At 30.7% G+C, this 26,422-nt stretch overlaps 1 protein-coding gene across 4 annotated transcripts; it reads left to right on the top strand.

The window, feature by feature from the left end:
• Nucleotides 1-26,396, top strand: LOC134681343 (BICD family-like cargo adapter 2). Of its 4 annotated transcripts, none has more exons than XM_063540924.1 (12): nt 1-322; nt 5,100-5,413; nt 7,756-8,088; nt 11,559-11,705; nt 15,353-15,589; nt 16,358-16,552; nt 17,774-17,938; nt 18,506-18,706; nt 20,516-20,530; nt 21,663-21,793; nt 22,267-22,387; nt 23,322-26,396. In XM_063540924.1, the coding sequence occupies exons 2-12, from the start codon at nt 5,126-5,128 to the stop codon at nt 23,484-23,486; spliced, it is 1,998 nt and encodes a 665-aa protein (XP_063396994.1). In that variant the 5' UTR covers nt 1-322; nt 5,100-5,125; the 3' UTR covers nt 23,487-26,396. The 4 variants fall into 4 exon arrangements, with proteins under 4 accessions (XP_063396994.1, XP_063396995.1, XP_063396996.1 ...); XM_063540925.1 differs by lacking the exon at nt 1-322 and adding an exon at nt 4,832-4,955 and having other exon boundaries at nt 18,506-18,700; XM_063540926.1 differs by lacking the exon at nt 1-322 and adding an exon at nt 4,832-4,955 and having other exon boundaries at nt 23,337-26,396.
• The last annotated feature ends 26 nt before the right edge of the window (nt 26,397-26,422 follow it).

Genomic DNA, 26,422 nt, shown 5'->3' with positions numbered 1-26,422 from the left:
TAAAAAATTAATGAATGGAAAAGTTACTATAATTTAACACCAAAAATAAATGGAAAATTATCTTGCATGGCTACTCATTCTCTAAATAATAGCATATGAGCTTCTTTTGACAGTAAGAGGATTTTATGCAAATAGATGTATACATATATCTCGATCTTGGTATTTAAAGGGACAATTAGAAACTCAGTCAAGTTTACGCAGGTCTGGGAGCATATGTACATTCCTAGAAAAGAAACGATTAGTTTTATTTTGAAATATAGATATATATACGAATCTCTATAATGTAATGGAAACTGCACCACACAGCAAAGAGGATATATAGGTATGTAGTTGTTTTAATATATATATTTTATGTGTATTTGAATGTTTTAAGGACGCCAAACAAGTATAGTAGCCGGTGTTTTATATGAAACAATAGGAAAAAATATATACCATGACAAATTTGATTAATTCTTCACCGTCAACTTTCCTGCAATGGTACATGTGAAAGACGTAAATTGCGTCAGCATATTTTGCTACTAAAAATGTGTTCTAGGTAGTCCAACTACTGTATTACTAGCCTGTCAACACCGAAGAGGTGTGCTCGAACCCTGCAAGTGGCACGGCTGCGCTCTACTCCAATATCTTAATTGACATGGATTCTCATTTTTTTTGTTGCTGAAGGTCGGTGATGATCTCCGGGCACTCAAGCTTACACCCCAATAAAAACTGGCCGACGCGATCAGGGGGTTCCAACCAAGGATAAAAGGTTCTAAATATAGGTCAAAAGCATTGATTTTCAACAAAAAGGGAATTCTAACCCCCACCCACCCTGATTCCGCCACTTAAGATATAGACAGTAGTGTTTAAAGTGGCGCTTCGCTGTAAAGATGTCCTACTTATGAGCGCTATATATTTTTTAATGCATAAACATAATCTTGGAGGATGATCTACTTACCCTTCCCACCACCTGAAACCAAGTCTGAAGTTTTCTATGTTGCGTTTCATATGTTATTGTCTTTTTTGTCTTTTTTCTTATTTTGTCATGGCGTTGTGAGTATATTGTGATGTCTACTTGTTAGTTTGAATATCACTTTTGGTATATTTCGCCGCTCTTTTAAGCCCATTCAAACAATCAAATTTGGACCATCATGAATCACAGAAAGAAACACATAAGCAAACATGCTTAACTCAACTACTTTCTTATGATGTGCCTGTCCGAAGAGGTTTTAAAAGAATACCAAGATATTATTACATAATAACTAAAGCCTATAACATATTGTTTTGTTGTTGGTTTTTTTATTTGCTGTTTGTCACTATTATTTTTATTTTTTGCAGAATACAAGCTGTCTGGTTTTTTGTTTGTTTTTTTGTTTCACATTTCTTAACCCTGCATGGTGCTCTTATCATACGGTTTGTGTTTTGCTTATTGTGGAAAGCCGCACGACAACGGAAAATATCTGTATTTAATCACACCTTTGTCTAGTTTTCTTGTCACATATCTTATTCATAATATGAAAATAAGGAGATGTTGATTGATTGCTAATAAGGAAGTTATCATTAAAATATCGACAAGAATGCCGATGGGATCATTTACTGATTACTTTCTGCGACTTTCCTTAGTATGCGCATATCTTCTTATCGTTCGCCCGTATTCTTGAATACCAGTCTCCGCAACATTTATATATCACCCCTAGTTTTTGGTGGGGTTCGTGTTGTTTATTCTTAAGTTTTCTATGTTGTGTCATGTGTACTATTGTTTGTCTGTTTGTCTTTTTCATTTTTAGCCATGGCGTTGTCAGTTTTTTTTTTCGATTTATGAGTTTGACTGTCCCTTTGGTATCTTTCGTCCCTCTTTTATTATGGTCTTCTGTAGAGCATCCACTGATCCATATAGTTTCTCCTTGAGTGTTGTTGGCGAATGCCATATCTTGTCAATCTCACTGCCTGATCATAGTGAATCTTACATAATTTCTGTGTCAACTCATTTTGGTAAATTGTGGAGAGTTGTCTCATTGACAATCATACCACGTCTATTTTTTTGTATATGACTGTAAAAGTTGTGCATGCAGTAAGTATCCGGCTCTGCTTCTTCACAAGGACACATTGGAGATGAAACAACTTGCATGACTTTGTATAGGTTTTGATTAAGTCTGTTGTGTCCTGTCCTCAGTCTAAATATGGTAGTTTGGTAAGGTCTTGTAAGCTGGTCTACCGATAGCTGTCTTGTTGCTGAAGGGTGTTGAATGAGCATATTAGATCTTCAGGCACATTTCCAGAATTTGATGTTAAGGGCTAAGGAGTTAGAGTCAGGCTATCTAAACTATGATTTTTTTTCTTTATTTCGATTGATGCATTTTTGTAGGAGTCTGGTTTTGGTGGTTGGTGTGGTCTGTGCCTTTGTTGGTAATTTCAGATATCATTTTTATGTACTATGATTTTCTATCATTGAGGTTGATTCTAATTGTTGTTTTTAAGATGAATCATTTATTATTATGTCACATGCTTAAAATAAAGATAAACACTTTATTATTATAATCAAGACATTGCTTCGGAAGCGCGCTTCTAGTGTACAATATTAGTCTTTTCAGAGTTGTACAAGGTAAAACAAGTACAGAAACACTGGTTAATCATATGCATAACCCTGGGAAACTCACTCGCAGAATTTTTATTTCTTTTACGGAAAGATGATATCTTAGCCAAGAATGTTGAATCGATATATTAATATGTATGATATATAGTTCTTTTTTATGCCTAGTAACTTTTTGTAAATTCTTTCTCAAGCGTTTAGGAAATCATTTTTCGAAATTTAAATTACGGCAAATTCATGAAGTTAGGAATGATATCCCTTTATCGAATGTTCCTATGTGTTTATATTATAAAAGGAAACGACATTTTTATACGCCCGTGAACATTTTGAAGGGATGTATTATAGTATACAAATGTCCGGTGTCCGTCCGTCTGTCCGTCTGTCTGTTCGGCGTAAACATGTCGCACCGTAATTTGAGAACGACTTATTTAAATTTCATGAAACTTCATTTTATTGTTTCTTATGATGGTCAAATGATCTGTTTACTTTTTGGTGAAAATTAGATTAAAACTTTTTGAGTTACGGGACTTTGTAACTAAACTTTGACTGGGGTGTGTTTTTTCCCATGTCACGCCGTATTTAAAAAACAATTTATGATAATTGATTAAAACTTTACACACTTCTTAGTTATATTAATCTAATGATCTGTATTATTTTTGGTTTTGATTCAAAATTTCATTTCAGAGATATTGAGTTTTTTGTAAAAAAAAGAAAAAAAGGGGGGGGGGTTTCACATGTCGCACCGTATGATCTCAATAACAATTTATGATTATTGCTTAAAACTTTACACACTTCTTAGTTTAATCATAGATGTATACATCTATGGTTATATTAATCTAAAGATCTGTATAATTTTTGGTTTTGATTCAAAATTTCATTTTAGAGAAATTGACTTTTTTTGTAAAAAAAAAAGGGGGGGGTCACATGTGGCACCGTATGATCTCAATTACAATTTATGATTATTGCTTAAAACTTTACACACTTCTTAGTTATATTAATCTAAAGATCTGTATACTTTTTGGTGATGATTCAAAATTTTATTTAAGAGTTATTGAGTTTTTTGTTTAACTTATGAAAATGAGTGTTTTCACATGTCACGCTGTATCTCAGAAACTATTTATGATTATTGCTTAAAACAACGGGCGTATCATGCGCTCATGGCGCAGCTGTTTAATTTAATACATTTCATAGATAATATGTGGATACTATTTAAAAAAAGAAATGAAAATTGTCATTTTCAAATAAGACCGAAAACCTATTTTTACCAGCAGAGTCAACAAACATAAATCAAGCACACTAAATAATTCACACGTGTGTGAAAACTTTAAGCAATATATGGGACAAATACACTATGATTTATTTTGGTCCCAGATGTGACATATTAAAAATTATTTATACTACATGAACAAAATAATAATTATGACAAACGCAACTATGATTTCTCATAGAATTTTGTTTCGAGAACTCGGGCTTATGCGTTCAGCATTGCAGTTTTCAGAGAACTAGGGATGACCCCCATCCTCAACCCCTCCCCGATATCGTGAAACGCAAAAACAATATAATCTATATTTATATATTTTGATAAACCTAACTCTCCTGATACAAGTTTTTTTTAGTTTTATTGTTCTACGAAAATCCGTCAGTCAAATTCAATATTAAAAAGTTTCGCAGAGTGAGGATGTACTTCTTGTAAATGCAACGCTAAATATCATATACTGTAATCATTGTATGCATGCAGGCACGCGCCGGTAGACTAAATTTTCAATATAATATAGTGTTCGGAAAAAAGGAGGAGAGTTCATGGCCGATGTGGATTGTTAATTTGTAGCGTCTTTGAAAATAGTTTTAATTTTGTCATAAAATAATTTAAAAAATAAATAAATGAATAAATGTATACTTTATGTAAGTCTCTTACAATTTATCACATGGTCTCCAGATCAATGAATATCATATAATCGAACTCAAAAAAACAAACACTAATTTTACAGAATTATTATGCTTCACAAGCCAGCGGCATATGTTGAACTTGGTGAACCAGACACAGTGAAATGTAGAAACCTGGTACACGTTGGTGTACTAATACTTGTTTTATGTAACATTCTCTATAAAAACCACTTAACAAAGTGATAAATATGCGTTATTAATAAATCCCTCCAGATATTATTTAAAACTTAAACGACCATAATGATTAAAAATAACAGGTAAACAATTTTCGATACTTTAGATAAAAGATAAGAGATTTCCCTTCAGGTAAATGGATAGAGTTATCTCCCATAATGTCCAGGTGAGATGTCTTTTATACAAGGTGCAAATAAAAAGTCATTCTAAATCGATAGTTTGAAATCAACACGTCATTTACCATCAGGGAGTAAACAAAAGCATCAAGGTGAGTAAAGCCTCGTTAGATCATCTGTATTAAAGTCTTATTGGATAATAAAAATAAGGAGGCTGACCTTTTGAACATATATTAATTATTAATTTTGACTTAATTATGATAAGTTAGAAAGTGACATCATGGCTTTCTTTGTAGATGACGGCTTGTAGATTTCAACAACCATGTGTGCTTGTCATTTTGAGGACGACCCGTCCCCGTCCCAATTCCGATTAGATATAGATAATTATTACCAGTTAGCTGAAGCTATGGGGGACAGGAGACATTCGGAGGATGATGAAATCCCCATACAGGTGGTAGCAGGTGAGGAGGACGATGTTTATGGGCAACTTGCACAAAAAGAAAGGGATTTAGTTTTGGCTGCTGAATTAGGAAAAGCTTTATTGGAGAGAAATGATGAACTAGAAAGAAGGAATGAACAAATAGCTGATGAATTTGCTCATAAGATAGAGGTAAGAATGAATTTCACAATACCTGTAATCTCTTCATGAGATCTGAGTCAACCTCTGTGGGGTTCCAGTGAGCTGCTTAGAGTTTTCAGTAAAAGATTGTAATTAAATAAGGTGTTTGTTGTAATATTTTAATTTCATTATCAAGACAAAACTTTCTTATTGTGGTTCAGAGGGAAAAAAATCCAAGAAAGCTACATCCCCCCCCCCCCAAGTCTGTCCAAAGGCTGTAAGAATCAACATACATTTTAGTGTTACCCATATATATATCAAGTTAAAAAAAGAAATTATTTTTTTAAGAAAGGATGATTTACATGAGTGTTGAATTGTATTTCTTTTCATCCCAAAATGCTAAATGACACTTACAAAGAAAAGAAAATCTGTGATTCCCATTGTATTATCTTTCTAGTGTACCCAAATAATCTCACTATAGTTTTAAATTTATTTGTAAGATTAATTTTATAGGTATACCTCCTCTATCTTCTAACTCAAGGTATTTAAAAGAATAAACACATACTAAGTAATTGAAACAGTAGTATACATTTAAATTGGAATAAAGGAATCTTAAATTCTATGAAATATGTCTCATCTGTTAGGTTGAAGAGTTTTTCCATTATTTTTATATTTTTGTTTCTACAAAAATATCATCAAATTTATACTGTTTATCAATTATATGTTTATCTGGTACAAATGTTTCATGGATAAAGAAAAATCTTCCACCTTAAACTGAATAAAAAAGCTTGAAAGAAATATTCAATTCAATATGTTCAAGTTCTATTTCTTTAACATTGAAAAGTGTTAAAACACACCAGATTACCAAAAAAAAATGGATTGAACACAGTATAATTTAATAAAACTTTATGAAATATTTATAATACATTTCCAATTAAAATTTAATGAGGTAATAATGCACTAGAAGTCAGAAAACTGCATGAGGGTTTAGATTGGGTTTACACGCATAGAGAATAATGGACAAAAGTGAAGAATAAAGGACAAACAAATAATAAATAGGAAAAAATAAAGGAAAAAATAAAGAAGAGACCAAAATATAATGGAAAAAGAATAATGGGCAAAATTAATAAGAATAGAGAATGGAAGGCAAATTAAATAAAGAACAGAGAAAAAATGTTTTAAGAATTGAGGAATAAAGAAATGGAGGACACTTCATGCAGACCCTTCTTCATAAGCAGTTTAAAATAAATATTAGTAACTGCCTTATTCTGATGATCGGTCTACCAGTATATTTGTATATAAGTAAGCTTATATATATATTTATCTGGTAATCAAATTATAATAATTCTGCATAAAATTTCAAACATCTGTGTGCATATATAGTTCTTCATCTTTAGTTGCCAATAAATTATAATGCACCACCTTGTTATTTGCTGCACATGAATTAAATTTAATGACCTCTTATTCTGACTTCATTAATCCAAACTTCAACTATTTTTATTCCATTAGTAGACCAGTAAGGTCAATAGTTGAACTTCAACTATTGACCTTACTGGTCTACTAATGGAATAAAAATTAAAGTCTATAAGATAATTCCTATATAGCATAAACTAAATTCTTAAGGATTTTTTACGGCACATTTTTACAGTGTTCAAAGTTCTAATATATGTTTGGTATCTTAGATTAATGTTTGAGACCACTGGTGCCTTAGCTTACTGTTAATTTTTGACCAAACTATTTTATGGTGTTTAGTTCTCAAAATGAAAATTTAATAATTGCTTGATCACTCCACAAGTATGAAAATAGTGAAATTTGAAGTAAATTTTACATTTCAAGATTATTTATCCAACTGAAGGTAAATCAAGGATTTATATAAAGTTGTTTTTTTAATCACTTAAGTAGATCCAATGGTGTGACTTTTCTTCTTGAAGTAACAAATTTTGGGAATTTTCTGAACTTCATGGATAAATGTATTATTGCATAAATCCATTTTGTAAATTCCTTATTTAAACAAGAGATCATCTATTTAAAATTCATTCTATTCTGAGTTCAGTTTAAGTAATTAATGTTAGGATAAATTTTTTTTAAAATAAGTTTTAAAGAAATATTATTAAGAAAAATTCTCTCTTAAAAGTTTGTTGTTTTATGGCCGAAGTTCTGCCATCTGCTTTGAATGTAAGAATATATTATACATTTTTACCATTTTTAAGAAGTATTTGATCATGGGTTGGACTATATTACATGTATTCATAAATGAAAGTCTTCTTTACTTATTAACTGAGTCATTTTATACAGCTATTAAAATTAAAATAATAATTAATTGATAAAATTTTATGTCTAAACCACACAAAAATTTTCAAAATGATAAATAATATTTGTAATTTTTTTACCAGGAACTTCAACAGGAAAAATATGAACTTCATTTGAAACTTGAAAAGACGGAGGTAGTATATGAAAATACGATAAAGGAATTACAATATGACATTTCACAATTACGACAAGAACTTCAGACGCAGCAACATTACAGTGACAATGGAGATAAAGCTGCCACAGAGAAAATAAGAGAGCTTACTGTGCAAAATGAACGATTAAAGGAGGAAATACGTCAGTCTTCAGTTCATGAAGAAGGGCTTGTGGTTGAAATGCAGGGTTTACGTGAACAAATGTTGTGTCGGAAATCGTCCATGCATTTTCATGTTAGTCAGTTGGAGATCCTTCAGGAAGAGGTAAGGTTTTGCTTAGGCCACGCCAAAAAAAAATAATATTTGTGTTTCCTATTTCCCTACCTACTGTGTATTTTAAGTTTAGAAATAGCCTACATTCAGTTTGGGGGGAATTTTTCAATAAGCACTGTTCAAGTCAGAATTTTAGCTTCCATAGACACAATGTTAAAAAAAAAATTGTAATATAAAAAAATTCCCTACCTGCCTACCCTATTTTTTTTTCAAAGATGTAAAAGGAAACACACATATATTATTTTAATTGGTCTTAAGATTCTTTGGTTTGAAATAATTCTATATTTTATTTACCTGAATAATTCGGTCATGGTTATGGGGTTATGGCTCAAATTATTAAGCAATTAAGGGCAAAAGGGGGAAAAACGAGGGTTTTTCTGGTTAAAGCACAATTTAGATAATTTAAAAGCAGTGTAAGGGAGGTAATGCAATTAAAATTTAAAGAATACTGTTGTATATATGTTTGATTACTTGATTTCCTCCCTTACACTGCTTGTTTTCGAAGGTTTCAAGAAGAAATCTTCAATTGCACAGTGTTGTGCAATAGATTTGTTAGATCTTTGACCACATTTATTTTGTGACAAAAACTTATATTATGTCAAAAATTTGATCTCAATCCAAATTCAGACAGTATCAATCTTGAATATTGTGACCAAATTTTCCCCAACTGTTCAGGGTTCGCCCACTACAGTCGTATAAAGCTGCACCCTGCAGAGCACCTGATTGTTTTTATGACCCATTTATGGGCATTATGTTTTCTGGTCTGTATGTCCTTCGTCCTTCTGTCCCGCTTCAGGTTAAATTTTTTGGTCGAGGTAGTTTTTGATAAAGTTGAAGTCCAATCAACTTGAAACATAGTACACATGTTCCCTATGACATGATCTTTCTAATTTTAATGCCAAATTAGAGATTTTAACCCAATTTGATAGTACTGAACATAGAATATGATAGTGTGGATGGGGCAGCCGTGTACTATGAACACATTCTTGTTTGTCCTTGTATTTATTGTTGCAATGTTTCTTTTGAGCACCCTTCATGTATGCAAATGCCTGTTCCATCAATTGAGGAAACAATATATGTCTGTGCTTTTTGAAAAAACAACAAAAATAAAATTGTAATCATTTACACAAATTTCATGAGGAAAGAGAATCGAAAGAGTGATGCAGATTGATCTCTAGACTTAATTAGTGTCTCAGAATCTAACATTATTTTTGCACTTTCTTTATGGACATCCATAGTGTTAAATCAATAACAATAATTGTATTTTGGCCATAATTTGATATTTTAAATTGATCCAAACAAGAAAATAAGATATTATTCAAGAATTTTCTAAGAATTAGTGCAACAACTGGTTTGATCAATAACTATTGGAAGGGTGCCATGTCTTACTGTTATTTTGTGCACTTAAAGCATGTAAGAATCAAGTTCACAGTATTGGTTAAAGATAAAAGAGGGTACTAGCTATCTCTACAAACTTTTCTAAATTGGGAAAACAAGATATACATGTATTACGTTTGCATTCATAGGCATAGGCTGTAAAAATTATAAGTGGGGCTATCTTCAGGAGGAATAACGGTAAAAAAATCTGGCCAACTATAACGCTAATGGTAATTTTTGTTATACATGTATGACCGATAAAATAAACATTTTTCTTTCAAACGATAAAAAAATAGATTCTGACAAATAGTGTTAATTTTATTCCAAAATAATGGTAAAGATAACTGTTTGTGACCTCTAAGGAATCCCAATAAGGATATTCTGAAAAATCACTTTAAAATTTAACAGCTGTGAAGCTAATGGTAGCTGAAAATAACCATTTGACGCTTAAAGAGTAAAGGGCATTCCTACCTTCATAATTCAGAAATATATTTGTGTATTTATTATTGCTGTTGTTTAAAATATATTTTTGCAATTATGTAAATGTTCTATTGAAATAATGCTATTGAAAGAGTGAAATGCAATTAAGCTATTCATTCTTTCAAAACCTAATTAAATAGTCACAATTTTCGTAATAATTTATAATCATCGAAAAGAGATTAACAGTATTCTATCCTGACCCATATCTATTATAAACTTTTTCTCTGATCACCCGATTGTCCTCCCACCATATATAGCTTTATTGCCATGTCGAGAATTAACTGGAATGAATTGCCATTAACCTACTGGGATCGACTGTAAAACGTGGTCACAGATGACAAGTACCTTTGAATAAATTAGTTATCATGGTTATAGTACATCTGGATACAATAATAGTTGTTTATTGAGTTTATTGTGTCTTTTATTTCGTTTGGTCATTTTAATCAACTTTATTAGTAGAACATGATTGTTAAGGAATTTACTATATTGGTTTATAGTAATTGATACAGTATTTATTATTTTATGTAGTTGGAAGAATTTTGTAATGTATTAAAACTATTTTTGTCACTTTTTTATGTTTTATGAGTGATAGAGAAAATTATGTCATATTTGGTAATAAAAATGATTGAGGCACGGAGATATACTATTTATTAAATAGGAGTATAAGCCCTCTTTGCAATTGACAAATGATTGCAAATTATCGCTGAAAAAGAAATTGATTAGAAAATGAAGAAATTCACATTTAAATCATCGCTATATTTATGTTTTACTGTACTTGGAATAAAAAAAAAATGAAATTAACAGCTTAAGGTGGTACCTAACACTACAGAGAGATAACTCTGTAAAGTCAGCTATACGTTTTAATTATGTTGTATTGTAAAAGGAATATGTAAGCTTCTCATTGTGATCAAAATTGGTGTTTATTAAACTACTATATAACTAGTGTAATTTTTCTGACAAAACGGTTGGTTCAAATTTTTGAAATTTTTATATTTTTGTTGAAGGGTTAAAGTTAATACTTTGACAAAATTTTATGAAAATTAAACGAGCCAAAATTAATTTTAGTGAAAGTGTTGGGTACCACCTTAAGCTTTATATATAATGGGAGATAATTTAAGTCAGATTTATATATAAATGAAAAACAGATTTACTACAGTACTTAATTTATCTTTTTTCTATGAATGCAAAAGTGCTTCATTTATCCCAATATTTAGATATTTATATTATTAACTTTAATCTCTTCAAGTAAGATGAAAACTCTTTTCCCATGTATATAAATTCATGGATTTAAATAGCACATAGTACATGTAGTACAGTGTTTGCTCTATTAATCATTGATAAACCTCACAAATGAGTTTTTATATTGGTTTGCTGCATAATAACTAGCTTGATTGCTTTTTCGTTTTGATAATATTCTAGAAATAAAAAATATAATACATGTAACTGGAAAAGTATACATTTTTTACAGTTATCCAATACAGCTGCTTCTATACTACTGAGGTCATTGAACCTTATTGTAAAATACACATATTGAAGAAAAAAGAGGATTGAAAAAGGTTGCTTTTGTCAATAAAGTTGAAATTTATTGTACATTATTATTATAGATTAACTTGCTGAGTAAAAGAAAATGTGAGCTTGAGAAAAGAATTGCCTTGATAACAGAGGAAAGAGATGGGTTAGCATCAAGTCATGAAGAAGGTCAGGAGAGAATACTAATGCTAGAGAGAACAAAGAGAGAAACTGAACAGAAGGTATAGAACTGGATGAAGTTTTTATGATAAAATGGTATATAAAGCTTCCATATTTAAAAACAAGAATGATTGATTGGTGTTTAATGCCTCTTTCGCACTATTGGCTATATTTCATGGCAGCCAGTTTTTAATGGTGGAAGTGGGAGTTACCAGAACACCACATCCTTTGAAAGGAAAAGTCACAAACTCATAAACATTATAAGTCAGTAAACTATTTTAATTTTAGATTCTTGTGGGGCCAGCTGAAGGACGCCTCCGGATGCGGGAATTTCTCACTACATTGAAGACCTATTGGTGACCTTCTGCTGTTGTTTTATGGTCGGGTTGTTGTCTCTTTGACACATTCCCCATTTCCATTTTCAATTTTATCAGTTAAAATTAGTGTAATGGCTTCCTGCTCTTGCACAGGGTTCAAACTCACGACCACTGTGTTTTGATAGTAATTGATCAGTATAAGTAAGACTCCACCTTTAATGCCATTGAAAAATAGAAATAAGCTCTTATGTCTATTGCCATTGAAATAATTTCATGATTTGGACAAGTTTAGAAATAAAATCATTCTGAAAATTGTTGAATTGTGACAGGGGAGATAACTCATAGATAAAATCATTATTAGAATATTTGCAAAACTAGAAGAAACTTATTACAATATTTAAATTTAAATCGATCCTCTGTTAAATATTGTAACAAAATTCATACATGATCAGGAATCATTTTTTCTGAATTTTGCCCTTTGCTGCAAGTGTCTGATTATATATATATATATATATGTTTTTCATAACAAGAGTCTGTATTGGAACTTTCTGTGCAGCAGAAAATGAAAAGGAGAATATGAGTAATTTATAAAAAAAAAATATATATTTGAAATGCAAAAAAATTACAGTTTGAAATAATAAATAGGATTGAGAACTTAATTTAAATATTACAAGAGAGCAAATGCAATTCTTATTTCCATATTTGTACATAGATGGGTTCATGTTTATATCACATTAACATAGTGAAATTGTTCTTGCACATGATGAATTCGAATGTAATTTTTACTGCTGGATACTAAACATTTATCCATGTACAGAAACATGCATATATGTCATGAAGTTTGAACTCATTCGTACACCCAACATCTTACAAAAAATCAACTTAATAATTGAATTTTTCTGACACCTTTATAAGGAAATACAGCCAATGACATCAACCATCTTTGATGGTAATTAAGTACTATCAATAATACATTGTAGTAGAGAAGATGGAAACCAATTTGGATATCATGGTAGAATAATTGCATTAGATGTATGTTTCATTAAAATACCTTTTTCTGATTGGCTAACAGCACATCACCTGTTAAGCAATATTGCACATCACCTGTTAAGCAATATTGCATTACACAATAAAACTTATCATTTATGATAACACAAGGTCCAACAATAAAGTACACAGGTGTATTGAAAAAAAAACGACAAAATTCGTGTTTTCATGATCATAGCTAAAAATGTAATTGTAAGTATTGAATGCTTCTTTTTATACGACCGCAAATTTTGAAAAAATTTTCGTCGTATATTGCTATCACGTTGGCGTCGTCGTCGTCGTCGTCGTCGTCCGAATACTTTTAGTTTTCGCACTCTAACTTTAGTAAAAGTGAATAGAAATCTATGAAATTTTAACACAAGGTTTATGACCACAAAAGGAAGGTTGGTATTGATTTTGGGAGTTTTGGTCCCAACAGTTTAGGAATTAGGGGCCAAAAAGGGCCCAAATAAGCATTTTCTTGGTTTTCGCGCTATAACTTTAGTTTAAGTTAATAGAAATCTATGAAATTTAGACACAAGGTTTATGACCACAAAAGAAAGGTTGGGATTGATTTTGGGAGTTTTGGTTTCAACAGTTTAGGAATTAGGGGCCAAAAAAGGGCCCAAATAAGCATTATTCTTGGTTTTCGCACAATAACTTTAGTTTAAGTTAATAGAAATCAATGAAATTTAAACACAATGTTTATGACCACAAAAGAAAGGTTTGGATTGATTTTGGGAGTTTAGGTCCCAACAGTTTAGGAATTAGGGGCCAAAAAGGGACCCAAATAAGCATTTTTCTTGGTTTTCGCACCATAACTTTAGTATAAGTAAATAGAAATCTATGAAATTTAAACACAAGGTTTATGACCATAAAAGGAAGGTTGGTATTGATTTTGGGAGTTTTGGTCCTAACAGTTTAGGAAAAAGGGGCCCAAAGGGTCCATAATTAAACTTTGTTTGATTTCATCAAGAATTGAATAATTGGGGTTCTTTGATATGCGGAATCTAACTGTGTATGAAGATTCTTAATTTTTGGTCCCATTTTCAAATTGGTCTACATTAAGGTCCAAAGGGTCCAAAATTAAACTAAGTTTGATTTTGACTAAAAATGAATCGGTTGGGTTCTTTGATATGCTGAATCTAAAAATGTACTTAGATTCTTGATTATTGGCCCAGTTTTCAAGTTGGTCCAAATCGGGGTCCATAATTAAACATTGTTTGATTTCATTAAAAATTGAATAAATGGGGTTCTTTGATATGCCAAATCTAACTGTGTATGTAGATTCTTCATTTTTGGTCCTGTTTTCAAATTGGTCTTCATTAAAGTCCAAAGGGTCCAAAATTAAACTTAGTTTGATTTTAACAAAAATTGAAATCTTGGGGTTCTTTGATATGCTGAATCCAAACATGTACTTAGATTTTTGATTATGGGCCCAGTTTTCAAGTTGTTCCAAATCAGGATCTAAAATATTATATTAAGTATTGTGCAATAGCAAGTCTTTTCAATTGCACAGTATTGCACAATGGCAAGAAATATCTAATTGCACAATATTGTGAAATAGCAATATTTTTTTTTAATTAGAGTTATCTTTCTTTGTCCAGAATAGTAAGCAAGAAATATCTAATTGCACAATATTGTGAAATAGCAATATTTTTTTTTAATTGGAGTTATCTTTCTTTGTCCAGAATCAACTCAAATCTTTGTTATATACAAGGTATATTCACTTTTTACTACCAACTGATAAATTAAAATAATCTTTACCATTCAGTGATAACAAGCAGTTTTTTTACATCTTAATATTTTATGATGTATTTAAATGAGTAGTTATTGTTGCAAACTCCATTAGAAATTTAATTGAGATTAATTTGGAATAAGGGAAAGGGGGATGTGATTAAAAAAATTGGGTTCAATTTTCTCATTTGAAATGAAATTTCATAAATAAAATGAAAATTTCTTCAATCATTTTTTTGAGAGGATTAATATTCAACAGCATAGTGAATTGCTCTAAGAGAAAACAAAAATTTTAAGTTCATTAGAACACATTCATTCTGTGTCAGAAACCTATGCTGTGTCAACTATTTAATCACAATTCAAATTTAGAGCTGAATCCAGCTTGAATGTTGTGTCCATACTTGCCCCAACCATTCAGGGTTCAACCTCTGCGGTCGTATAAAGCTACGCCCTGCGGAGCATCTGGTTGTAACTTCATAGGGTTGTAAAAGCCTTGACCGTGCGCTTCATACAAAATGCACTTAAGTCAACACTTTTATACCCCAGTGAAGTTACAAAAAGAAGCATTCAATTCTTAAAGAACTGTTAATAAATATAATAACTATTGACCAGTTTGTTTTATTTTTTAGGTACAAAATAGAGAAAGAGACATCATTGAGCTCCAGGAAACAAATTTACAGCTCCAGGCTCAGATTCATCACCTTGCATCAAGGTCATCTACTCACTCCTCCCCCATTAGTGGTCACAACCAATCACAAACCTTGTTTAATGAACTGTCACAACTATCACCTAGCAACCATGAATCCCAACCCTTGATGAATGAACTTATGTCGCCTTCAACACCACCTCCAGATTTTACATCTCAGGTGTGTAGATTAGTATACTAAATACAGATTATTGTATTTTCTGCACATCCATGTAGTATAAAATTATGATCAGCTGCAAGCCGCAATGTGAACTTTTTTTGTCAAGTGATCTTAGTTAATGAGTAAAATATATTAAGTTATTACCGGTATACTAATCTGATCTATTCTTACTATATTATACAAGGTACAAATATGAACATGAAAATAGATAAATAACCAACTCAAAATCATGCTATTAAATGAACAAACAGGCTACTTAATATCTGGTTTAGACTGGGACGTAAACCTTTTTATCAGATCAGTAAATGTTACACTGGTATCAACATTATTATACTATCCAAAAAAACATTTCAGGGAACTTGCTCTTTAAGCTATAATGGTTTAGCTTAGTGTAAACAGCTTTTTGTGAGATAAATTTATCATTGTGTTTACAAAAGGTAGTTTTTTATGTTATTCTGTACTCATAATTAAGAATAAAAGTTCTCTTAGTATAAGTGACAACATCTTCTTGACAGTTAAGATTGACACATACAACATCACAGTAGAGAAAGCAGTCTCAAATTTTTGTAGTCTCTCGTGCACTTTCAGTTAAAACTGTCTTTTATCTGAAATATGGACCATTATATTTCAGTATTTGTCAGATTGACAGTTCCAGTTTGAAATGCAAATTTCTGATATTAAAAAAAAATCTTATTTATTATGTATTTTTTTCTCTCTTAGTTTGTATAAGATAGCTGAAACATTTTATGTATTTTGTTCCTATTTCAGTATTCATCAGATTATCCCATGTCATTAGCTGAGATGATGGAAGAAGATGAATTTGAGTGTGATGACGAGGATGTTTCCAATGTTCATAGATCACATGACCTGCTGACAGAATTTACCGAGCCTCAAGCTTTAACAGACTCACAGTTTTTATCTGATTTTCAAGATGCTTCCCAAGATTACTGCACTGATTATGAGGTAAGCAAAGTATGTTGGATCGATTGAAAGATGGTTAAATTATAATTATAATAAATGGAACGATAGGTTTATTCAGGTTAACTTACCATTAAAATGTGCTGGGATTTTAACTGAGATTGTGCTGTTGAATCCTCAAGATAGCTGTGGATTCTTTTATTTTGGTGTGTACATGTACCAACTTTCATGGATTGGATTGAGGAAAACTTGCATTTTCTTCAATATTTGATTTCGTGGTTTTGTCAAAGTCTTCATACATTTCTATAGAAAATTTGTTATTATTTGGACATTGTTATTTGTGGTTCCACAGGTAACCATGAAAACCACAAAAATTGATATCCAACAAATAATAATGAATCCACAGTATGCATAATAATGTTGATATAATAAAACAATTTAAAAGTTAGAAATTGTGGACCTTGCTTAAATGGTGTACAATTTGACATGTTACTCAATTACAGTAAGTCATGATGAATGATCTATTAGAACTAAAAAAAGACAAACCATGAAAATAGCCATGTTAAAAAAAGAAATCCATTATCGAGAAAACTGCAGGACCTGCAGCGTCTCTAATTACCTTTGTATCTAAGGTCAACATCACATCAGCAACTTCACCTTAGCTTTAGTTATAGTGACAAGTTAACCTAAAATTGCAAAGCTATTGTTATGCCCCACCTACGATAGTAGAGGGGCATTATGTTATCTGGCCGGACCTCTGTTCGTTGTCCGTTCGGTCGTCCCGCTTCAGGTTAAAGTTTTTTGGTCAGGGTATTGTTTGATGAAGTTGAAGTCCAATCAACTTGAAACTTAGTACACATGTTCCCTATGATATGATCTTTCTAATTTTAATGTCAAATTAAAGTATTGACCCCAATTTCATGGTCCACTGAACAAAGAAAAAGATAGTGTGAAGCTCAGGTTAAAGTTTTTGGTCAAGGTAGCTTTTGATGAAGTTGAAGTCCAATCAACTTGAAACTTATAGTACACATGTTAACTATGATTTTGTATGCCAATTTAAAGTATTGACCCCAATTTCACGGTCCAGTGAACATGTAAAATGATAGTGCGAGTGGGGCATCCATGTACTATGGACACATTCTTGTTTTTTATTTAAGTCAGTCAGTCTATATTTTTCTGTCAGATGTTTATATTTTACATGTATGCTTTCTATTATTGGTTTCCTTTAACATTGACAATACTCCAATTTCTCACCTATTTTTTTAGCTGAAAGAAGAATTAGTGAATGTGTATTCCCATTTGAAACAGCTATGTAAAGATTGTGGGAAACCAGTAGACAAGTACCCAGGTTGTTATAAAGTGGGATTCTTATCTCCATTGTTACAAGATCTCAGAGAAGTCATGCAGAACATGGTCTCACATAAATCTCATGTAAGTGTGATATCTATAATACAATTAGACAAAATGATGATTAGATATTATTTTTTTTTACCCTAATAGCTGGATTATGAGATGACTTGATGAAGGATCAATATTTTAAGGTTACAATAAACCATTAGATTTTCTGAACAAAGTCATTGTATGAAGATAAACGGTATTCAGAATTAAGAGTATGACTAATCCTGATTTGTCAAATATTTTTATTGTGATTGAAACCTACATTTTGGCAGATGTTTATTTTATACATATAGTTATTTATTTATTTTTGAACTAAGTATTTGCTACCTTTTTCAGATTTGGTGATTTGTTTTTATGGTCATTAGAACCCTTTTCGAATTTTTCATTTTGTAAATCAAAATTAGGATGTAAACTGTAATCCCCCTTCTTTAAAAGTTCAACTGCCTTCTGACCTAAGCAATATCTAAATCCACATCAAATATCATATATGAAAAAACTTTTCTTCTAATATATCTGACATAACTGTCAAATTTCTAATTAAATGTTACATTATACATGTAATACATATTATCAAATTATTATTTTTCTCAATATTTTCAGTTTGCATGTATTGAAGTCCAAACAAATTTATCAGATGATGAGGAAACCATGGTAACATTACATAAACAAATTGGTGAACTTAGACATGAACTTGGTGAGGCTCAAAATGACCTTGACAGGGTTAAAACAGAGTTGTCTGAACGTGATTCCAAATTGAAGACGAAAACCGAAGAGTTGAGTCATTTGACCAACAAGGTAAAGGTAACAACAAATTACTAACATAGAATGTGTATTTGTTTACTAACATAGAATATGACATAGTATGTGTATTGGTGTAGTTTAATAAATTCACAAATTATTGCTAGGTTTTTATTTAAAGCAAATAATGTGACTTGGTGAGTATTGTAATAATAAGAGCTCACGTTCTGATAAATAGATCAATCTGTTTGCAGATTTTTCAAAACTGAAATTATTAAATTCACATTTTTGTCCATGCACTCTTGAAAATCACACAAACAAAACGTTACTTAGATAACATATTATTTGGAATATTTATATAGAAAAGATAATTGAAAAAGGAAATGAGTCAAAGATGTAACAACCAAACCAAAAAAACAGCAAAAGCCAATAATGGGTCTTAATCTCTGAGAGAAATCCCACGCTCAGAGTTGGGCTTCAGCTGCCCTCTAAACAATAATGTATATCAGATCAGCTAAATGGACATCACACTTTGATTAAAACTCTGAAACATACAAATGAACCACATACCGTATTCGGCCGTGTATAGTACGCATTTATATATAGTCCGCACCCCCTTTACATCCCCTTAAAATCGAGAAAAAAAGTTTTGTAAAAAAAAAAAAAAAAAAAAAAATTATTGTAAAAGTCTAGTTCACTGTAAAAATACATTGAAAGAGACCTATAATTCTCCATGTATTTTATAAAAAAAAATAATTAAGTTTTATTTATTTCATAAAAAATTGAAATGGTAGAACTTTTCATCAGGTAATTAATATTTAATAATTTTATATAAGTAGTTATTAATCAAAAAGGTTCATTTTAAAATCAACATTTGTCTAAGTATTTCCAAGCTGATATATAATATAACAGAAATAATTTGAATATTATGGAACAAAAGAAAAAGAGATCAAACATTTATCTTAATTAATTAGCAGTAATCAAAATTTTAAAACTATTTAATCTTATATAATCTTTTCCTTGATCATGTTGTTTTATTGCCTGGGATTATAATATTTAACACCTGTCAAAACTTGACATCATTATTTAATTGCTACACACCCATACTTAATCCTTAATTACCTCTCTTGATTACCTATGCAGGATGTCACACCTTTACTTTTAATAATCAATTTTGAAAAGAAAAGTTAAAAAATCAATTTTGAAAAGAAAAGTTAAAAAAGAATAAAAGAATAAGAATAAAATGAAGTTAATACAATAAACGTCTCCAATATACATTGTTAATGCAGAAAAAACGAAATTTAAATTTTTTTTTTTTTTTTATTTTTTTTTTAATAAATTTCGAAAACCGTCTATAGTTGTGTATAGTCCGCACCCCTTGTACAAACTACATATTTAATGAAAAAAAGTGCGGACTATACATGCCCAAATACGGTACATTTATGTCTATTGAACGTGTAGCTAGCCTTGCTGCTACATAGATATTGATAGCTGCCCAAAAATAAAAAAAAACCAAAAGCACAAAGTATAGTTTGTTTATAGTTAGCATGGTTTATTTTATTTCTATATGTTGTGTTGTAAACCACCTTTGTTGAGGCATGCTAAAGGTTGTTAGTTTAAACTCTGAATGGATCAAGTATACCTATCAAAATTTAAATTTGTTGCTTTTTTGCAAAGAATATGACATTTAAGAGTAAGATCAAAGGCTAATCAACTTATGTGTCTTCATGTGTACTGTTACTTAATAACCAATCATGTTACAAATCAGTTAATTGGTCACAAAACTCAGAATATAATAATAAATATGTCAACAAGTTTATATTCTTCAAATGATTCAATTTTATTTTATATTTTCATGTGATTGTCAAACAGATTTCCATTCTTGAGGTAAGTCCTTATAAAGAATAGAAATTTAAGTACTGATGATATTAAAGAAATAACTTGTAATTTGTCACAATGTTTATAGTCCTTTCATAACAATTAAGGCTCCCATCACAGCTCCCTGACATGCCCATGAAAAATCACAGAAAAATGTGATAGATCAAAGTGTTTTGTTTTGCATTAATTCAAAATGTCATTTTGGTATACTGTTGTTTGAATGCATATGACTAGATGAGAAATAGATCATTGACCTAAAATGATCCACGTAAGAAATATCTTCTTCACTAGCCAAGAGTTAGGATCCCCTCCCCTCCTAGGCTATGATCCACTCCCCTCCTAGATGGGAGTTGATAGTGTAACCCTTGGCTAGCAAAAATGAAGAGATATTTACAAAATCTAGAATTTTCTAAAAACAGAATTTATAAAACTTTAAAGTCGATACTGTGAAAATTGATCAAATCAAATGTTTCATTGCCTTGAAAGCAAATAATACACGAACAGAGAAATTGTCTACAGTAGATGCTGCATTGTACAGTGCCAGTGTTTAAAAATCAGGCAATTTAGAAAATTTCAAAAAATCCACCGACCGAACCACTCTATTTTATACTATCTTAGTTAGAATTGGTAGGTTTTTTGTTTCTGCTTGTCAAGTAATTTGAGATATATCAAGACACATTTTGGTTTGAATGATAGCAAATTCAAAGTTATCTCCCCTTAATTGAAATTTTTTAGTTCTTTTCAACCAAATCATATTTTGAGCTACAAGAACAGAAAAAGAACTAATACTTTATGCATGCACCATTATACATACTGAATTAAAGGTTTTTGCTTGTCATGTTTTCACTACTGCCTGATTTTTGGGCAGATTGGCACTTATTATAAATTCATGACATGGTTTTACTACACGAACTTAACACAATAAGAAAACAAAAAAGTATTTCACTTTAATTGCCAGTCAAGGTCGTTTAAAACTTCTATTTGTTGTTTAATTGCTGTTCTTTATCTCAAAGCTTCAGTTAGCTTTCAACATTGCCCATTACAGCAACACCTTATTTCAAACTCAAGACACTAGCTTGGTAGCACATTATTATAGGCCTAATTACCAATTCAGATGTTGTATACTTATTCTCTATTTCAGTTGACGTTACAACATGAGGAACTGTCCCGATTACAAGCAGAACGAGACAGACTTCAGGATAGTACGAGGAGTCTTAGTCCTGATGACCTCTTACAGGAAGCCAGAGAGGATAGAGATATGGCTTTAGAAAAGTAAGTGTAAATTAATTGATCAATAAAATTTAGAATGGAAATGGGAAATATGTCAAAGAGACAACAACCTGACCAAAGAGCAGCCAGCCAAAGACCGCTAAGTCTAATTGGTTTTCAATACAGCCAGGAAATCTCTCACCTTACTTCTAAAAACAGCATAGATATAATATTTATTATGCATGTACATTTCAATATTTGTATTTTAAAAAAAACCAACAGGACATTCTTACTCATTAGTCAAAGACAAACTGGCAAAAAGAAAAAAAAGACCAACAACAGTTAATACAAAACTCAACAAACAAAACTTAAGTCTGAGAAAAAATAAAATCAGGGTTGATAATCATTTAACAGTGAATCACTTGCAAGTTTATACAATTTACAAAATAAAACATGAGTGATGTTTCGTTCAATTTCTAAAAAATTCTTGTACTATTTTATTACTATCAAATACCCTTCTTTTTATTTATAAACAGGCAGAATAAAATGGAAGTGGAGTTAGCCAAGTCAAAAATGGACATTTTATCAATGAATGAGCAACTAATGGAGGCCATCCAACAAAAAGTAGCTTTGTCACAAGAACTTGATCAATGGCAGGTAGGGGAGATTAATCATTCACAAAAACTTACAGGTTACAAGAGTGCAATTATTCATAATGCATTTTTCATAGGGTAACACTGGTGTTCCCATTTTTTTTCCTTGAAGACTACACAAACTAGGGGAAAGTGGGTAGCAGTTCCTGTGACTAGAAATGCCAGTGTTGCATTACATTAAAAAATAAATATATATGCATGGTCATGCAGCAAAAATTGACCTAAAATGCAGTTGAAAAAGATTGTTTATTTTTTACGCTAAATGACAAAATGACAAAGGCATATTTTTAATGGCTGCGATGTGCAGAATCAAAAGATAATTTTTATACTTTGCAAAATGTGAATATAATTTTCTGCATTTTTTAAACCTCATTGGAAAAGCTTTCAATTATATATAATTCATATCCTGTATCATCCAATCAGAAGCTGTATAGGATTTTATTCTGAGTACCATCTTGGGATAAAATATTTGCCAGTAAAATATAAACAAATAATTGTGCTCTTGTAACCTGATCAATGGCTATTAGGGGAGATAACTTAGTCACAAGAATTTGATCAAATGAAAAGTAGAGTAGATAAATTAGTCACAGTGAATACTTTTGCAATCAAATGTATAAGAATATCGTTTTTTGTAGAGTGTAATTCAAGCATGAATGCGTTTTCAATTTCTATAATAAAATTTATTTTCATATCTATCCATTTCTCAAAAAAAAAAAAAAAATTGCTTAGGATTCATATACTATACTTTTCCAACAGAAACAATAACCTTTTGTAGTGCACAAAAAGAGGTTAAAATTTCATGAAAATGTGACATCTTAGGAGTACAACAATAAAAAACAAGATCAACCTTGAACCTCTTAACAGCAGAAATCAAAAGGGTTGTATAAAAATACTTAAATGTAACCTCAGTGTACATGTATAATTGCTTGATTTTTTAGGTCTTCTATTTACAGGTTGACATGCAGGATTTATTAGATTTCCAGTTCAAAGAAAGAATAAAGGAACAATCTGTGAAAGAACAAGTTTTAGAACAGTTGAAAAAACACATTTCATTAAGAAAATCAAAGTCTACATCATTTCTTTCACGGACAAAACCGTCATAGCATCAATGACATTTAAAAGAATAAAAACTTTGTGATTGGCTATCAACGTTCAAAACAATGGAAATTCAACCAATCATGTGAAGTTATTTTTATATTAGGATATAAACAATGAAATAACCCACAGTTCTTGAAATTCTGAAACAGGGAATTATGAAAAAAAAATGAAAAATTTGAAGAGGGGATCAAAATATTTATAGAATAATTGAAAAATTAGGAATTTCATTGACTATTTATGATATCCAGTTTCTCCTGAATTTAGGAAAAATAGGGCACATCAAGCATGAAAACTTCTTTTGATGAAACATATAGGGCATATCCATTTTATCCATCCTGTTTCCTAAAAGACTTTTCCCCTGCTTACCTCTTTTCCATAGTCGAGGAAACAGAATAGTCAGAATTTTAAGAAAAAATTAACAGTTGGGACATTTCTACAACTACTGGTACCTTTGCCAAAAGTTGAATTTTACTAGTCTAGGAGTCCTGTATTCTAGTCATAAACATTATCAATGTTTGAAACCAAGCTCAATGTCCTTCTTTGTCAGATGGCTCTGCTTTACACTGGAAGATAGTATTGTTCCTCATAGACCACAGTTACTATGGTAACTGAGGAAAGTTGATCGAAGTTCAGGGATGAACTTAAAAAAATTCAAGATGTCTAACATTAGTATGGTAAAAAGCTCAAGCCTCAGGTTCGAAAGTAGAAAAAGATATTTCATTTTGTTATCTCATAAGTTGTCACCCATTATTTGAATTGTTAGACAATTATTCCCCTTTGTGAATGTTCTAGAAAAGGGTGAAAAATGTCCAAGATTACATCATATCTAAGCAAAAGTAAAAACATAATTTTGTAAAATAAAAAAAATAAGTCTCAAATCTCAGTGTCAACAAAAAAAGGCATGAAGATAAAGAGAGAAAAAAATGTCTTCTAAAGATAAGAAAATAACTAAGGGAGGTTACTCTTTACCAATTTTGAATTATGAAATAAAGGAATCAGAATTGAAGAAAAATATTGTCTTTCATAATGCATAATCAGATAGAAATTAATGAATGTAAATAATAGGAAGATTGATAATACCTTGTTATGACGCCAAAACAGATACCAGTGTGAATCTCCGCTTTCCTGTTGTAAGGGGAGATAATTAATATATATTATACTGCTTTGAGAATTACTCGGGTATTCATGTAAAATGTGCAATGTTTGTAATATTGACAAAATCATGTAAAGTTTTTAAGTTGTATTTTACTCATTCCTAAAATATTGATATTTGATTCAAGTATGGTGAATTTGAGACTTAATTTGTCCATATTATGATAAAGTAGAATAGAATTTGAAAAAATTTAGAGTAGTTCTAGAAAAATAAAAAAAAAGGTTCAAATTTAAAAAAAAAATCACTCTGATTGAAAAATTGTAAGAAAAAGTGATGAGAATGAATCATACTTAAAATGGCTTTACATTGTTTTATTAATAGCTTTATACATGAGTATAAATCATGTTTTTTAATGGTGCTTAGAGCAATTATCTTGCTTACTATGTATATTCCTGTTCTATTTATTTTTTCCTCTTGTTGACATAATAATGTTATTGACAGAGATTGGATGAAGATATGGCTTGTATCGTGTATTTCTGTGTTTACAAAATTTTGCGTTATGATTTTTAAAAGAGCTTCCGTACGGTTTCTGTTTATGTCACAATGTCAGTTTTAGAAATTGCCTTATAGACATGTCACCGTGTTACTTTTAAGAAAACTTTTTAAACTGATCTGCATTTCAGTTTCAAATACATGTAGTTTTATAAAAGGTCTCAATGTCGTTATATAAGATACCAGGTTGCAGAGTTGCCAGCCAAACCTCTAAGATCCTAGGAAGAATGGACCATTTTGGGGCCACAGTTATCATTGAGTTTGATACCCTAGCCAAACATTACTGTCTGCTGCTCCTTACAAGTTACAAATGTAAAATGAAATGAATGATAAAATGAAAATATAAATGTGAAAAAAATAGAGATACTGGGAAGAAAAAATTAATGAATACATACATACAGACATGCTTCATTGAAATAAAGTTATTATGGCTTATGGTAGATCCTCAATCCTCCATTTCCTCATAATATAGAAAATAAAGAAAAATGAAGAAGAAAAAAATAATATGAAAAAACAAACAAAAAAAAAACAGAAAAAAGAGAGAAATAAAATAGGATGAGAATTAAAATAGTGAGTTGCAAAACAGAAAAATATAATGCAAGATATCTTCATCCAAACTTTGTCATAGCTGTATTTGTGGTTACACAAGTTTTGTTACATAGGAACAGACAAATGTACATTGTAATGGATTATGTCCTGTTGGGTTATTAGTTGTATCCTTCACAATTTAAATCTTTTTTTCAAATTCTTAAAAAAATCAGGAAATTACAACTTATTTTTTGGTAATGAAGATAACAATATCCATAGCTAAAGAAGTAGCTCATATTTGATACTTTAGAGATAAAAATATTACATTAATGGAATTGAGAGTAAATGGAAATGGGGAATAGGTCAAAGAGACAGCAACCCGACCAAAAAGCAGATAAAAGCCAAAGGCCATCCAGGGGGCTTCAGTGCAGCAAGAAAAACCTCACCCAGGGGTGGGGCTCAGCTGGCCCCTAAATAAAAATGAGTACTAGTTCAGTGAAAATGGATGTTATACTAAACTCCAAAACATATAAATGAACTTAATCTAAACATTTTAAGGTTCATCTTTTATTTAAAATAATTACGTAATTTTGTAGTTACAACATTGATAGCCTTTCTCCAGGACTATTCTTACAGTAGTACATTTGTGTTGTTCCAATAATGTTGCTAATGCTTGTTATTTATTTGTGGTTCAAAATGTGATATAAACAATTTGTGAATCTGCAATAAAAATAAATATGTATTCTTTTTATTTTTTTAAGCCAATGT

The sequence above is a fragment of the Mytilus trossulus genome, chromosome 8 (assembly GCF_036588685.1).
Source record: "Mytilus trossulus isolate FHL-02 chromosome 8, PNRI_Mtr1.1.1.hap1, whole genome shotgun sequence".
Taxonomy (NCBI): Eukaryota; Metazoa; Mollusca; class Bivalvia; order Mytilida; family Mytilidae; genus Mytilus; species Mytilus trossulus.
This window is presented reverse-complemented; position numbering and strand designations above follow the sequence as displayed.